The following is a 14,345-nucleotide window of genomic DNA, read 5'->3' as shown; positions in this document are numbered from 1 at the left end:
TCTGCCTTCAGGCTATTTCCACATAGACTCATTTGCACTAAATTTTATTAAGTGTGTTAATTTATATTAGTATTATATTTAGTGTAACTCAGTCCACTGGAAAATCATCCTGAAACAACGTGCAATTTCAAGCATGTTCTCTCTGCATTGGCATTTATTTAATTCTGCCTGAGACTCACACTCTTGAGTCCAGAAATGAGTTTGACACCCTAACCCCCTATTGCAGTTCAAACCCACTCTAACATGTGCATGCTAAAATGATAAAGCAGACATATAGAGTTCCATTGCTAAACATCAGAGCTCCTACAACTACACCTACACTCCCTTTTACTGCTGGGATATAACCCGAAATCACTGCAGGAAAAACAAATCCAGATGTTCTAAAACACACACATTAAACCTTTTACTTTCCTTTTCCACTGGAGCACCTGAAACTAATTTTGGTTATGCACACAAATAAAAATTATAGAAATACCATGCCACGCAGCCAAGACATTTTCTGCACTATTTACACCTAATCTTTTGCTATGGGAAATCTATTTATTTATTTTTTACTCCCTGTTAATTTCAACTCGCTCTAGTCTTTTCACTTCATGTTTCGGGTGACAGGGTTTAATTTGATTAACATGAACAAACTGTTCCACTGTTAATTCTCCTTCCTTTTTAGCAATTCTGTAGACCACAGGTGAAACCTTATCTACAATTCTATATGGCCTTTGCCATGCTGCAAGAAATTTTGAGTTTTTATGTTTCCCCTTTCCGAAGTAACATTTATAAACCTTGTCTCCTATTTCATATTCTCTCACAGATGCCTTTCTATCATAGTATGTATTTGCACTGTCAGCTGCCTTTTCCAAATTTTGCTATAAAAATGCATGTTGCAAGTGCTTTCTCAATTCTTCCACATATTCATGAATTGTGGGCGCATTTTCCAGCACCTGTTCATTTGTTCTGTGAAGTAAGTGTTGTGGCAGAACTATTTTCCTTTCTGTCACTATTTCATGGGGGCTGAGATTAGTTGATTTAGAGGGTGTCGACCTGATAGCCATCAGCTACAAACATTTTCAACATGTCAACTATTGATCTTTTACACCGTTAACTCCCCCTGAAGAGGAGGGCCGTTAAGAAATATGTAGCTTTCTCTTTGCACACAAGATTTGCCATATTTTTGTCATCAATATACACTAGTGAAATGACTTCCACGGCCTGACTCTATTCTTTGAGGTAAACCAAATCTTGAACAAATATGATTTACAAGTAAAGTGGCTGCCATTTGCGCACTACAAGCTGGGGCTGGAATGCACTCCACCCATTTGGACATTAGAGAAGTTACTGTCAGCATGTACCTGTATCCCCTTGCTGATCTTCTTATGGGCCCGACATAGTCAATTCATAAATCAGACCATGGGAGTTTCAAACCCCTTTTCATCAACGGTGCTCTATGAGCAGGTGACTCAGGTTGAAACTGTGCCCACACTAAACACCCTCTGGTGTAGAGCTTGACATCTTGGGCCATGTGTGGCCAGTAGGCATAATCTTTTAAAATGCCCAAAGTTTTTTGTGAACCTCTTTGTCCTGCAGTTATGGAATCATGGGCATGATGTAACATCAATCCCACAAATGACAAAGGTACTACCCATTGAATTTGGCCTGTCACTGATTCTCTAATCATCAGTCCATCTTGTAATCTAATTTTTTGGTTTTCTTTTTTATAACACTCTCAATTGCTCTTTGTAAGTGTTAGTTTGTTTGAAAGCTGAGGATGTTAGCTTCAAAATGACATTTAACTTTCGTTCCTAGCACGTACGGTTCAGACGTTACAGATGTTTTAGTCAAGGTCAATTTTTCTCAAGAGTCAAGATTTCAAAATTAAAGATGCACTGTTGAAGATTTGGAACGAGGATTTCTTAACACTAGGGAGTCTATGGAGCTGCAAACTACACGGACAGCACACCCACCGATCCAGAGGCACCTCCGGATGGTTTCTATGAGACGATTGCCTTTCTCCAGAAAATATATATTAGCGCCTAGATGATTATCACTACAATTATCACAGGATTATGTGGATGAGAGAAGAATTTAGGATGGACAAAAGAGATTCTATAATGCAGTTATGGATATGTTGGAATGGGTTGGATTGGGTTACTGAATACTAAAAGATGACTATGTACAGTTCTATGCTAAATACTCACTACTATGGCTTTGGAATGGAATGGGCACGTCAAAGATCTGGTCAAAGGTTTGGCTGGAATTCGCTTGCCACCGGACAGGTCTCAGGCACTGGGTTCTGCTCTCAGCAAGGCACTCTGGTCTGCACGGCCTCCTGGACTGGATCTGACGGGTTCTGGGTTACAGCTCTGCTGGACTGATTTGGATCTTGGGTTCTAGCAAGGGTTCTTGGCCAGAGGTAGCCAACACAGCACAGCCAGGCTGTTGAATTGATTAGGTCCCATGGAAGTTTAGGGGTTAAATCAGGTTGCAAGATTTTAAAGGCCTGCTGAAAAGGGTTCAGCTTTTTGGGTTAGGCCTCTGCTTCAGGGTTCTGGAGTCTGGTTCTGGAGTCTGGTTCTGGAGATGGGTTCTTCCTGCAGAGCGCTTCGCCGGTAGATCAGTGATGAGTGAATGTGTGTGTCTGTCTGGGTCCTCAACAGTCCCTATTTATCCATCTTCCAAAGGGTGAGGAGGCTGATTATACTATGCCCAACCCTCTAAGGATCTGATAGGTCAGAGAATTCCCCCTCTCCTGATTTGAGAAGGGAACAGTGTGCCATGATGTGTCATCATGTGTCTGAGTGACACAGTGTTTAGGGTCCAGAGAAAATCCCTCCCCTTTGTTCTTACCGAGAAATTCAATTTTTCCCAAAAAACATATTTCCAATATGCACAACTTGTTAATAATACATAATTATATGACAGATTGACTAAGGTACGTTTCTGTCCAAGCCTCCTCTTCCTACGGGTTTTGATTAACAAATGACACATTTTCGCGCTTTTGGGTGGTTACTCAGTGTCACTTCTGTACCAAATTTTACACATGCATACACACACCATCTGGGCATATTCCTGGAAATGTTCATGTTCCTAACATAATCACAATTGCTAGAATATGAACTTTTTCGTGGTTCAGTCTCTGAATGTCGCAACATTTCCAGAGAAGTTTCTACTTGTGAGCAATATTTTCATTTTAATAATCTCTAAGTTCCATATTTTTGTCAGTTCGGTACAATATTTTATAAGTCTTTTCCCAAAACAATATTTTCTGGGCTCTCTGAATACACACAATGGTTTGTCTCCGCCTCCAAGGTCTTAGCTGGGCTAGAGAGTCACATGGGCTTGCCTTCCTGCCAGGGCTGGTTTCTGTTCACACCGAATTAGCATTTTCTTTCAGTTCAAGGAACCCATTGTCTCTTTTCCCAGAGCAGCAGAGGAAGTCTCCTCCTCTTCTTATTAGCAACCCTGAGATATTCTCTCCTTTTTATGGGAATGAACAGAGTGGTGTGTTCTCAGTGAAGAAAAACCTCTTTGAAGTTTTAGCTGAATCAGGTTACCTTATGATCAATTGTGACATTGTTCCTTGTGAAAAATTACAGTTACAAATTTGAAATAAGCAAACATATCTTCAATTCCAGTCTTTTTCAACATGAAAATCAATGTGTGGCAAATATATTGCATTTGATGGAAGTCCCTTCTTTGGCATATTTAGCTTTTGAGACACAAGTTTCACCTGACAGATTTAGAGATCGCCAGCGTCTGACAGAGGCGAATAACGGTATTGCACCCTTTTTGACATATTTCTTACCAGCAAGCATCTTTAAAAGTGGATTTTGTTCTGATAAAATATACTTCTGCTGACATTATATTTATGTGGATTCTTGAAGTAGAATGATGTTCGACACCCAACAAGGAGGTTGGATCTTTTGGGTGGTTTATGAGCCATGATTTTTGCAAATTTTACAACCAAGAAAAACGGATTTCCACACAGCTCTGTGTTTCCTTTGCAGTCATTTTGCTCTGTGGGCCAAATGATGGGGTTTGGAAGTGGTCTCCTGTGTTACCACTGACATAGGCAAAAGTGGATGGCGGCCTATTTTTCAGATTTTTCCTGCGCACTTCTCGGTGATTTTATTGTGCATAATGCTTTCCAGCGGCCATTCTGATGTTCCTGATGCAAGCAGCACACAGGAATGTTGCAGGGCTTGGACGAGTGGTGTAAAAACATCCCACATCTTTCCCTTTGCAGTCCTCTTCAGTCAGAGGATTTTGTTCTGTCTCTACAAATGGTTATAAAATAGGCCTAGAATAAGGTCTTCCTTTTGCACTTTGATCAGGTCCTGATCTGGAGTATCAAAACTCCATTGTGCCACAGGCTGCTTAGCTGCTTTTGGAGTCTTGGAGCGTGTTATCGCCTCTACCTGTATTTCACCAAGCAGGTGTTCAATAGGAAATAACTCCCCCATTAGAGCTCCAAAGTTGGCTTATTGATCTGCTTAAACATTTCCCTTCTTATCCCCACCTGGTGTTTTCAAATGACCACATATTTTCCTCCAATGGATTATCAGGTCATTTTCTGACACTAGCTTGTCTATGGCTTGAATCATCTTGCCATGTTTAAGTGGTTTCTTGTTATAGGTGAGCATGCCTTTTACCTTCCAGCCAGGTAAATACGCTACAAAACTATTCAGTGCATAATCAGAGTCAGTTATTAGAACTATTTCTTTGAGTTTATTTTCTACTGCTGTAGATATTGCCTTATAAATAACGGCCAATTCTGCCACTTCACTACTTCTGGGACCTATCCTCATGATTACTCTTGGAATGTTGTCACATTTAAACCATATAATTCCTATTCCTGTTACTAGCTCTTTTTCTGTATCATTTTTTACATGGTATGCGCATCCATCTACATACACAGTTGGTAAATCCTTACATGTTTCTTCTTTGAATGCTTTTAAATTCTTTCAAATGTTTTTCTAACTCTGTGTCATCAGGTGCACATACAGCTGCACAATCATGCAACTATGCCAGTCCTTGAGCAACAGGCTCTTTTTATTTTGTCCATATTTCACTTCTACAGGAAATCCCTTAAGCGCTAATGTCCAGGAAGTAACTGTTGACTGGGCCAAATTCCCAGATCTGATTCTCTTACTTTGCAAAAATTGTAGAGGCTGGTGATTTGTTTCAATAATCACCCGCCTCCTTGAATTATGGAGTGAAAGTGTTTTAACGCCCAGACAGTGGTCAGAAGCGCTTTTTCGCATTCACTAAATTTGGTGTCTACATGTGACAATGCTTTGCTAGCATATGCAATAGTTTTGTTATTCACATAATGTTTTGATATAACACTGCTGATGTGCATTGGTTAGTGAATCATATTTTTACAAAGAAATCCTGTTATTTTTTTTATTATGTATGTCAAACATGGTGCTTTCATTAGATGCTCTTTTAACCTAGCTAGTGCCTCACTTTGTTCTTTTTCCCATTTCCAGGGTACACCCTGTTTCAGTAATCTTGTTAAAGGTTGTGTAATCTCTGCATAATTCTTAATACATTTCCTGTCATTCCTAACAAGCACTTTAAACGTTTCAAATTAGTGGGATCTTTTAGTTCATAAATCGCCTACATCTTTTTCTTTTGTGGGTTTAATCCATATTCTGTTACTTCATGACCTAGGAAGTTAACCTTTTTTCTACACCACTGTGCTTTTTGTAAAGATACCTTTGCCCCAGCCTTATGCAGCTGGCTAAGCACATGTCTTACTTCTTTGAATTGGCTTTACAAATCTTCATTTTTCCTTAGCACATCATCCACATAAACTATCGTCCCCCTTTCAGCTGCATCTTGGAGTGCCTTGCTCAGGAATATCTCAAACTCACTGCCACTATTGATATACCCAAAAGGTGTCCGGGACCACGCATATTGTGATTTGTCAAAAGAAAATGCAAACACATTTATAATATCTTCAGCTAGTGGCACACACCAGTATCCAACTGTAAGTTCTAATGTGGTAAACAACTTTGACCCGTGAATCTGTGCAGGACCCGGATCAATAAATGGAAGGGTCCACTTGAAACAGGTACCTTTGTGTTTAATTCCTGTAGATCTGCACACAACCGCCATTGGCCATTAGGTTTTAGCACACCTAATATAAGGGTATTTGATGTACTATGAATAGGCCTAATGATCCCACTATATTCTAAATTTTTGATTATCTCAGCTAGTGATTCCAAACATGCCAGGGGTAACCTATATTGTCGCACACATACTGGCTCCCTACCATGTCCTTCTGGTAGTGTGGTAACATGTAAATCTGAGTGTTTTCTGTCATGATTTCCTACTTATAAATGTCTCCCTGCTACAATTGAATGTTCCTTACAGGTGGTTTGTGAGTTTTTCTTTTAAAAATTCAGGTGGAGACACTAGAAATGACAGATTCATGCCCACCTACTGCAGGACGGCGCTATTACTGCCAGGATACCGCCAGACTTGTGATGAGGCCCACAATATTTTATGATGTCTGTTGCCAGATTGTCCTTACAGGTTGCACCATTCATTGTAGCACCTGACTTCTCCACCTCTTAGGCACACCCATACTGTGTTATGTACCAAAGGAGATATGTCTTAGATCCAATATTGTTTTGCTAAGTTTCTCTGCCTGGCACACCAGACTTACAATGCATTCTTTTCTTTTACCAGAAGCTGATGTTTCAAGAGAGAAGTAGTCGGATGCTGCAGACAATCTCACCAAGGCAGAGCCCAACTGGCAGTCCAACGCGCGGCTGCTCTCCATCCGGCTCTACATCTCGTTCACCATCTCCCCCTTTCACATGGATACCCAATAAACCTCTGTCTCCCTCTTCCCCTAAAGGGGCCTCTGCCTCCATCAGCAGCATGAGTGAGGGTGATGAAGATGAAAAGTAATACCAAGAAGGAAATAAACCATGTGCAGCCCCCCCCCTTTCTGTTCACTCTCCCCCTTCCACCCACACACTTTGTTGAGGGATGCCGTTACGCATAGCATCCCTTGTGTGGGGTGTTCAGGGAGGCCTCCCCTTTGATGAAGTATAGTAGTAAGGACCCAGATGCCTTGGACTAGATCTCAGGAACAGAGACTACGACACCTTTACACCTCCACGTGCAGATCAATTCAGCAAGTGCAGCAGAAATTTGCTACTGCTGTACTTTATGGCATCAATGTATTTGCCTTAGCTGACCACACTCTTTATTGAGATAAGCTACTCGGACAGAAAGCATGGATTAAAAATGTGAAAAAACACAGCACCCCTAGATGGAGAGGGTCCAAAATTCTCTCAACTTAGTTTGGAGAAGGAACCAGGGAATGTATGTTTATCCAAGTACTGTTCACAAGAAAACATCTTGATATTATACCCCAATGGAAACCAACCAATAAACCACCACACAAAGTGTTGTGCTTGGAGGCTTTTGTGTGAAAGGTTGTATATTGTTGTTGAATAGACTTTGTCTCCCAAGATCTAAAGGCGTTTTCTCTTTGCTTATTTTTATTATTACCATTATTATTATTATTAATATTAATATTATTGTCATTATTTAACAAGCAGAAGTTCAATAATATTTTTCTCATCTACCTTCCTTTCCATCCACTACGTCCCCTTTTTATGAGAAACTTTTAGGAAAGGGCACCTTGCTAGCCCAGCTTAGACACGAAGCAAACCCAACAAAGAATGTATTGCTTTACTGTATGCAGTGTGATCAGAGTTATCAAGTTAAAACATAATCACTCTCCCCTCACAACGGGTTTTCACTGAGTAATCTTGAAGGGTTTTCGCCCCAAATCTGCTTTGCACTTTTACCAAGAAATTGCAATTCTGTCACATGTACTGTTAGCTATATTTGCTTTAGGTGAAACTGATTTCATGTCTGTTAGAAGGGCAAAAACATTTGTATATCCTGCATATATGCTAAGTAGGCGATCATTCATTTGTTGCAGATGTATGACTATGTTACATTTACTACCGCCGCACCGTAAGTGCGCAGCCTCGAGGCAAAGGCAGAGGTCGCCCATTGCCTGAGCAGCACAGGCATTTCTATCAGTGTACGTCTCCCCATGAAGAGCATGTAACACTTATGAGACTTTTTTGACCACCCTAATGGGGATAGAGGTTTTTTTGCCTCCAGATTGCACTTTTAACAATACATGACTAACACCATGTTTGGACTTCAGTTCTGACTTCCGGGTTGAAAGCACTGCATGAAGTCCCCTGAACGTTTGTCTGTTAAAAGAAAACAGACATTGACTAGGCAAATAGGTCAATTTTCATAAATGTAGATTTTCTTTGTCCTGTAGTGCATGTCCGGCTTTAGAAAAAGAACAAAAATCCCAATGTCATGCAGCACAAAATTAAAAGAAAACAATGTGCCATGCAGCGGGGAAACAAAACAAGCTTTTAAAGGTACCGTTCACAAATCTCTCCCCAATTTAGGCAGTGGGCTGCTGCTATAATAGAGCTTCCACCAGGATGTACTCATTTTGTTTTCTGAAGCAGCTGCCATTCCCGGTGCATTTGCAATAGCATAGTAGACAGTGATAGATGTGTTTGCACACCTATGTTTTTGAACTCTAAAGACCATGTCAGGCGAGGCCCTGGTATTTTTACATGTGCCGAAAAGGCGCAAGCGACATTGTGGATTTTACCCATCGAGTAGGATTCAGGCAGCGTTTTCACCCTAGTGAGTCTTAGGGTCTGATTTACAAAAAAAATTCTATGGGGCTTTCCCATGTTAAAACATTTTTGTAAATCAGGCTCTGAGTGTTTTCAGGTTCACAAATATGGATTCAAAATGGTGCTAGAAGTGTATTTTGAAGTTAAAGGCAGATGCCTGCAACGGCAAGCATTTCCCCCCCTTACACAGCTCAAAAGCCACAAAAGTTGTTAGATGCCTTTTACATGCTTTATTATTTAAAAACAAATCATCTTTATGAATTAAGTTATTCTATATATTCGTAAATATATAGATCCTCAACCTCTAACCTCTGCTTTAAGTGGTATGTTATTCATGCAGTGTTGTTTAAAATAATGAAATGTATGCTGAACGATAAAATAAAAGCTGTGCTTTAAAATTGTGGCGCCTTTACTTGGTGAAACCAGTTCTACTTGGAATAGACTTTTGTATGAGAAACAGAGATTAGCTGTTTGTGAAAGCATTACAACTTTTTCAACGATGGCACCTACACAGAATAATTTGAGAGGTAACAGTGTTTGCTATATGATAAGCAACATTCTGAGTTAGGGAAGACATGTGCTCCTAAAGGTACATAAACTGGGCTAACCTCGTCCTACAGGCACATACTGGTATATTGCACATGTTTACAGTAGTACTGGTGTAAGGAGGAAACACTGGTAAATGTTCTCAAACAGTTTCACCTATTGGGGTAATTACATCCCATGTTATAGATCTTGTCATCCACCCAAAACGTTTTTTAATACAATCATGTGGCAGCTTAAAAGCCCAATTTTATTTATTGTTGTCCATTAGTTTAACTCGTAACTACCCCGAACATATCGTATTTTACATATTTTAGGATTACTCGAAAGTAACAAATTAGAATGATGCCGTTGGTGGTTTCCCAGAGGCAGGGTACGAGAATGAGCAAATACTGTAACTCTCTAAACGGTAAACACTCCACCGTAGATATGGCCGTGTTGCACAAATTGCATATCAAACTAGCCGAAAACGTCAGATATGTTGACCACCTTCACAATGGTAACTCTCGTAATGAGCTGGGGAGTTGGAACTGGTAACCGAATGCTCGTCAATAATAATTACACATCTGTGATAAAAACTCTTCAGGGCAAATCTCAATTTGGACACTGAATATTGTAGGAGCTGTGGTGAAACAGGTACAAGACAATACTTGCTGGGGTCTAAATTAAGAATATTCAGATGTGACATGTTGGGCAATCAATTTTAAAGGTCTGACGATACCTCCTGCTACACCCTGAGTGTGTGGGGGTGTGTAACAGTTTATTGAGAGGCCACCCTGAACACAGGTAGTTCCTTCCCTTCCCAAGCTAAGTGTCACGCAAAAAAATTGTCAAATGTGAGTTCTTTTATTCAGCCCTATCTCAGCCACATATAATGCCCCTTGGATTCCTCCATTGAGCTACCAATGAGCCAAGAACTAGGCCGGTGTACAGGAAATATATTTGTATTTATTTGAATTATAGGTAATGGAAATCGCTAAACTATACACACCACCTTCTTTGTGGGTCACAAATAACGCTTGATACAGAAATCAAACCAATGGGTTGGAAAACACAAATTACAATACTTTTCTTTCTACAGATTTCACTTCAAGAAATAATTAGCACTGGTCGGTGAACAGAATCAATTTACAGATGTACTGCTGTGCAATTTCGATTTTCCTGCGCCGTTAAAAAGCCAGCTGTTTGGCTTACAGATTTGATCAAATGCATATGGCAATTACTATTTCACCTACACCTTTGCTCAAAATAAATACAAGGTGATTCAGCACTGTGTTTTTCAGCTCCCACCCCTACTTTGGTCATTGTGGGGGAAGTCAGACAGAAAAAATGGGATGACTTAAGAATTTCGGATTTCAGACCGCCCCCCCCACCCCCACTTAAAGGCAAGTGTTGGGGAAACTGGAGGGTACACATTGTATGATTTAAGAATTTTGGATTTCAGAACCCATGCCCCCCTCCTCATAAAAGCCTGTGTTGGGGAAGCTGGATGGTAAAATGATTTGTGAATTTTGGATTTCAGACCCCCCTCCACTTAAAGGCCTGTGTTGGGGAAGCTGGATGGTAAATATTGGGATAATTTGAGAAGTCTGGGTTTCAGACCTCCCTCCACTTAAGGGCCTGTGTTGGGGAAGGAGGGTGGTAAAAATGGGGATGATTTGAGAATTTTGGATTTCAGACCCTCCTGTGTTGGGGAAGCTTAACAGAAAGAGTACCCAATTAAATTACAGTCTACAGTTTTGAGCCGCACTCGGAATAAGCTTTGTTAATTTCAAATTTTAACAAAAATTGCCTGTGGTGTTCCACCAAGGGGAATTAACTAAATTAACATTTTTAGTTAAATAGGCTAAGGATCTGCACAGTTTGGTTGCCCTCAGCCCAATATAAAGGGAAAGCATTTAAGTCCAGCAGATTCCCCCATCTTTTGGTCACAAAGGGCTCAAGTCTATTTTCATTGAAAACCTCTGTTTAAAGTTCAGAAAAGCCAGCTGCATTTCAGGACCCGTTGGATAGATAGGGCAAGGGTCTTGTCATTCCACTCTCAAGGATGGCCCCCAGCTCTCCGCCATGAGAAACAGTCAGCTTTCAGGTCTTTCCAGCAATATACAGCTCCACTCAGAGGCAATGTGAATTGTAGCAGCTCTCCCATTTCCTCATAGTGCATCCACTTTATATAGCATTGATGAGACCATCAACCTTACAATCTTGGGGAGTACCCTGCAAGAGTTCTCACAAATCGGATTGGACAGTTACCCTTCTCTCTCCTCCCAAATCCAGCCTCTATCTAAGGAGTGGTTTAGGAGTCTGGAACAGACATATGGCAACTTCCCTTTGAAATCACCTTTTGTTTCTAAGTCAGCTTTTGGGCAAAAATCTAGTTGTGTGTCAAAAACCTTGTGATTTACTAGTAACTGCCATAATATGTATATAATCAGCTTCAGCTAATCATGCAGTGTTAAATAAAATGACAGCCAGGTCAGCACTATTTTACATGACTGTTTGGCAATTTCCCGCAGTTTTTACAAAAAGCAAAAGAGTTAGGAACATGTTATGTATTATCCATATTCTTACTTTTACCCTCCACCCGTTCGTCAACTCTCAAATTCGGAACATGTTCAGAGCAGCCATGAACACCTTTTAGCTGATCATTACAATTCCCCAAGTCACAGGTGGAGGAATTTGATATCACCCAAAATTGCCTTGAAATTATCTAAAAAATAAAACATACATGGGTGCAGAGTGATTTGTAGTTTCCAAGAAACAGCAATAATTGTGACAGTACATTTAAACTAAGGGGAATCTTCATATGTGCAAATATGAGCTTCCCCTCCTCCATGCCATTTCTCTCTCCTGGTCAGCCTGTGACCAGAGCTTTTATTTCTTTGATTATCCTCTTTGTTGTTTGAAGTTGGTAGCTGCCGGTTGTAACACATGGAGCCTTTGCAACAATGTGATCCCCCTCCCCTCATTCCTGTCATGCACTAGCTAGTCCATCTATCTGCTCTGAACTGCTCTCAGAGACAGCAGGTCTAGGGAAAGTCTCTTTTCAACACCTCTTAGCAGCCACACTTTTTATTGCAGTTGTAAACTGATGGGATGCCCAAACTAGACTGGCAGTTGGGGAAGCCAATTGTGAATGTTGCTCATTGTCCTTGGCTGAAATGAACTCACATATTGCATTTTCTAAAATCAGCTTTTATTCTTTGGCACACTGTGTTTTTTACTGATTAGAGTTCACTTTCTTTTGTGCTGAAAGTGCAGGGCTGTTTCTTTCAGTCATTACAAAATACACTTTTAATTACTTGATGTTCGTTTTTCTGCTGAAAGGTGGGTCTGAATAGTCACAGTGCACCCCCTTTTGATGGGTGACAGTTTCAGTTAAAAAAAACGTGCTGCGTTTATTTCTCAGCCCACAATGTGATGTGCTTTTGAAATCTGAACTCTAATGCTTACATTTTTGTTTTAGCCTTCTCTGGATTTCCCCTGCAGAAAGACACCTGCATAGTCTGCCTTAATAGGCCCAATTTTTCAGCGTGCAGGTTTCTGAATGCTGGCAGGTCAGTTTTCCAGTGGGCCCTTCAGTTCCATTGGTTTGGGGCATTTGATTACACCCCACATGCCTCCTCCCTGTTCTTCCAGGATTCTTTGGTGCAGAAGAGCATAGCAGAGTGGGGTTTCATTTGAAGTCCCCTTTTCTTTTTCTTATATTTTTGTTTTCATTGGAGTCCATCCGGCTCAATTTCCTTCATTAGGGAGTGGGTACTCCAGTCTCCCCTTCAGTCACTGGGCTGAGGGGTGTAGCACAGCACCCCCTTTCTTCCTTCATCAGGGAGTGGGCACTCCAGCCTTCCCTTCCATCTTTGGTTTAGGGGGTGTAGCACAGAGCCCTCTTTATTCTTTCCTTCCAGGGCCCCTCGGGTCTTCTCCAGACACCCCTCCGGCCTCCAGGCTGGAATTTAAGAAAGTTAGTTATCTTTAATAGAAATAAAAACAGGTTCAGTACTTTTTACACACCACATTTCCCCAGAAGATGGACATGGCATTAGAGAGAAAATATTTACATAGAAATAGACATGAATTTTGCAACTTCCATTTGAAAAAGGAGAATATTAAACAAAACTATACACAATACATGTGAACATCAATTTTGTAAATAGTTGTTTACATTTTCAAATAATATTAATTAAAATACCTGTTATAATTCTCCATCTGGGGTTTTCACTTCTCAGATGGTTCCTCTGCTCGACCTTTGGCTCCTCAATCAGTTGTAAAGTGTGTCTGGGATGACAGCTTTTCAACTAATTGATGTGGACCCATTTTTCTTCTGTCTATTCTCCTTTTAGGATGCAGAATGCAGATCTTCTAGGCAACAGGTGATATTTTATCTACAATTTCAAAGGCACCACACCAAGATGGAAGGCATTTCCGTTCCTTGGCCTGATTACTTTGAAAATTGTAAACGTAAACCTTGTCACCTACTTCATATTCTTTCATGGTGGTCTTTAGATCATAATAGGTTTTCATTCCTTCTGCTGACCTTCCTAAATTGTGCTTAACATAAGAAAAAGCATGCTGGAAGTTCTTCCTTACATTTTCAATGTACTCATGAGTAGTGGACACATTTATCAGGGTTTGCTTCTGAGTTCTGTAGAGCAGATGCTGAGGTAACACTATTTTCCATCCGGGTATGACCTCAAATGGAGACATCTTTGTTGCAGAAGATGGTCTAGACCCAATATCCATCAGGACAAGCGGCAATTGGATGTCACATCTCTGTCCAGAGTCTGTCACAAACTTCTATAAGATACTCACAATATTTTAGTTGTATCTCTCTACCCCCGGCTTGAGGCCATGGGTTAGGCAATGTGGCATTTTCTTTTTACCACTATAATATCCCATATCTTCTCCATCAACTCACTGGTAAAATGACTTCCTCGATGATGTATCCCTGAGCCAGTGATGACGGGGAGCAGGAACCAGGCTGACTCAGGTAAGTGTAAAAAGAAACAGGCTTTATTCTTCTTGGTTACATAGCATAGTCATAAGAAGTAGGAGAGTAGGTGATAAGCCTCTGTCCTAGTTCCCAGTCCATCTCCCAGTCCC

General features: G+C 40.6%; 1 protein-coding gene across 3 annotated transcripts in view; it reads left to right on the top strand.

Annotated features, from left to right (window-relative positions):
* The window catches only part of PCYT1B (phosphate cytidylyltransferase 1B, choline), a 1,139,653-nt gene extending 1,130,556 nt beyond the window's left edge, over window positions 1–9,097 (top strand). For all 3 annotated transcript variants that reach the window (XM_069637298.1, XM_069637297.1, XM_069637295.1), the window contains one exon: window positions 6,694–9,097. In XM_069637298.1, coding sequence (XP_069493399.1) covers window positions 6,694–6,918 — 225 coding nt within the window. In that variant the 3' untranslated portion in view covers window positions 6,919–9,097. The remainder of the gene's footprint in view (window positions 1–6,693) is intronic.
* The last annotated feature ends 5,248 nt before the right edge of the window (window positions 9,098–14,345 follow it).

This window comes from Ambystoma mexicanum, chromosome 7p (genome assembly GCF_040938575.1).
Source record: "Ambystoma mexicanum isolate Mex_15411 chromosome 7p, UKY_AmexF1_1, whole genome shotgun sequence".
Lineage (NCBI taxonomy): Eukaryota > Metazoa > Chordata > Amphibia > Caudata > Ambystomatidae > Ambystoma > Ambystoma mexicanum.
This window is presented reverse-complemented; position numbering and strand designations above follow the sequence as displayed.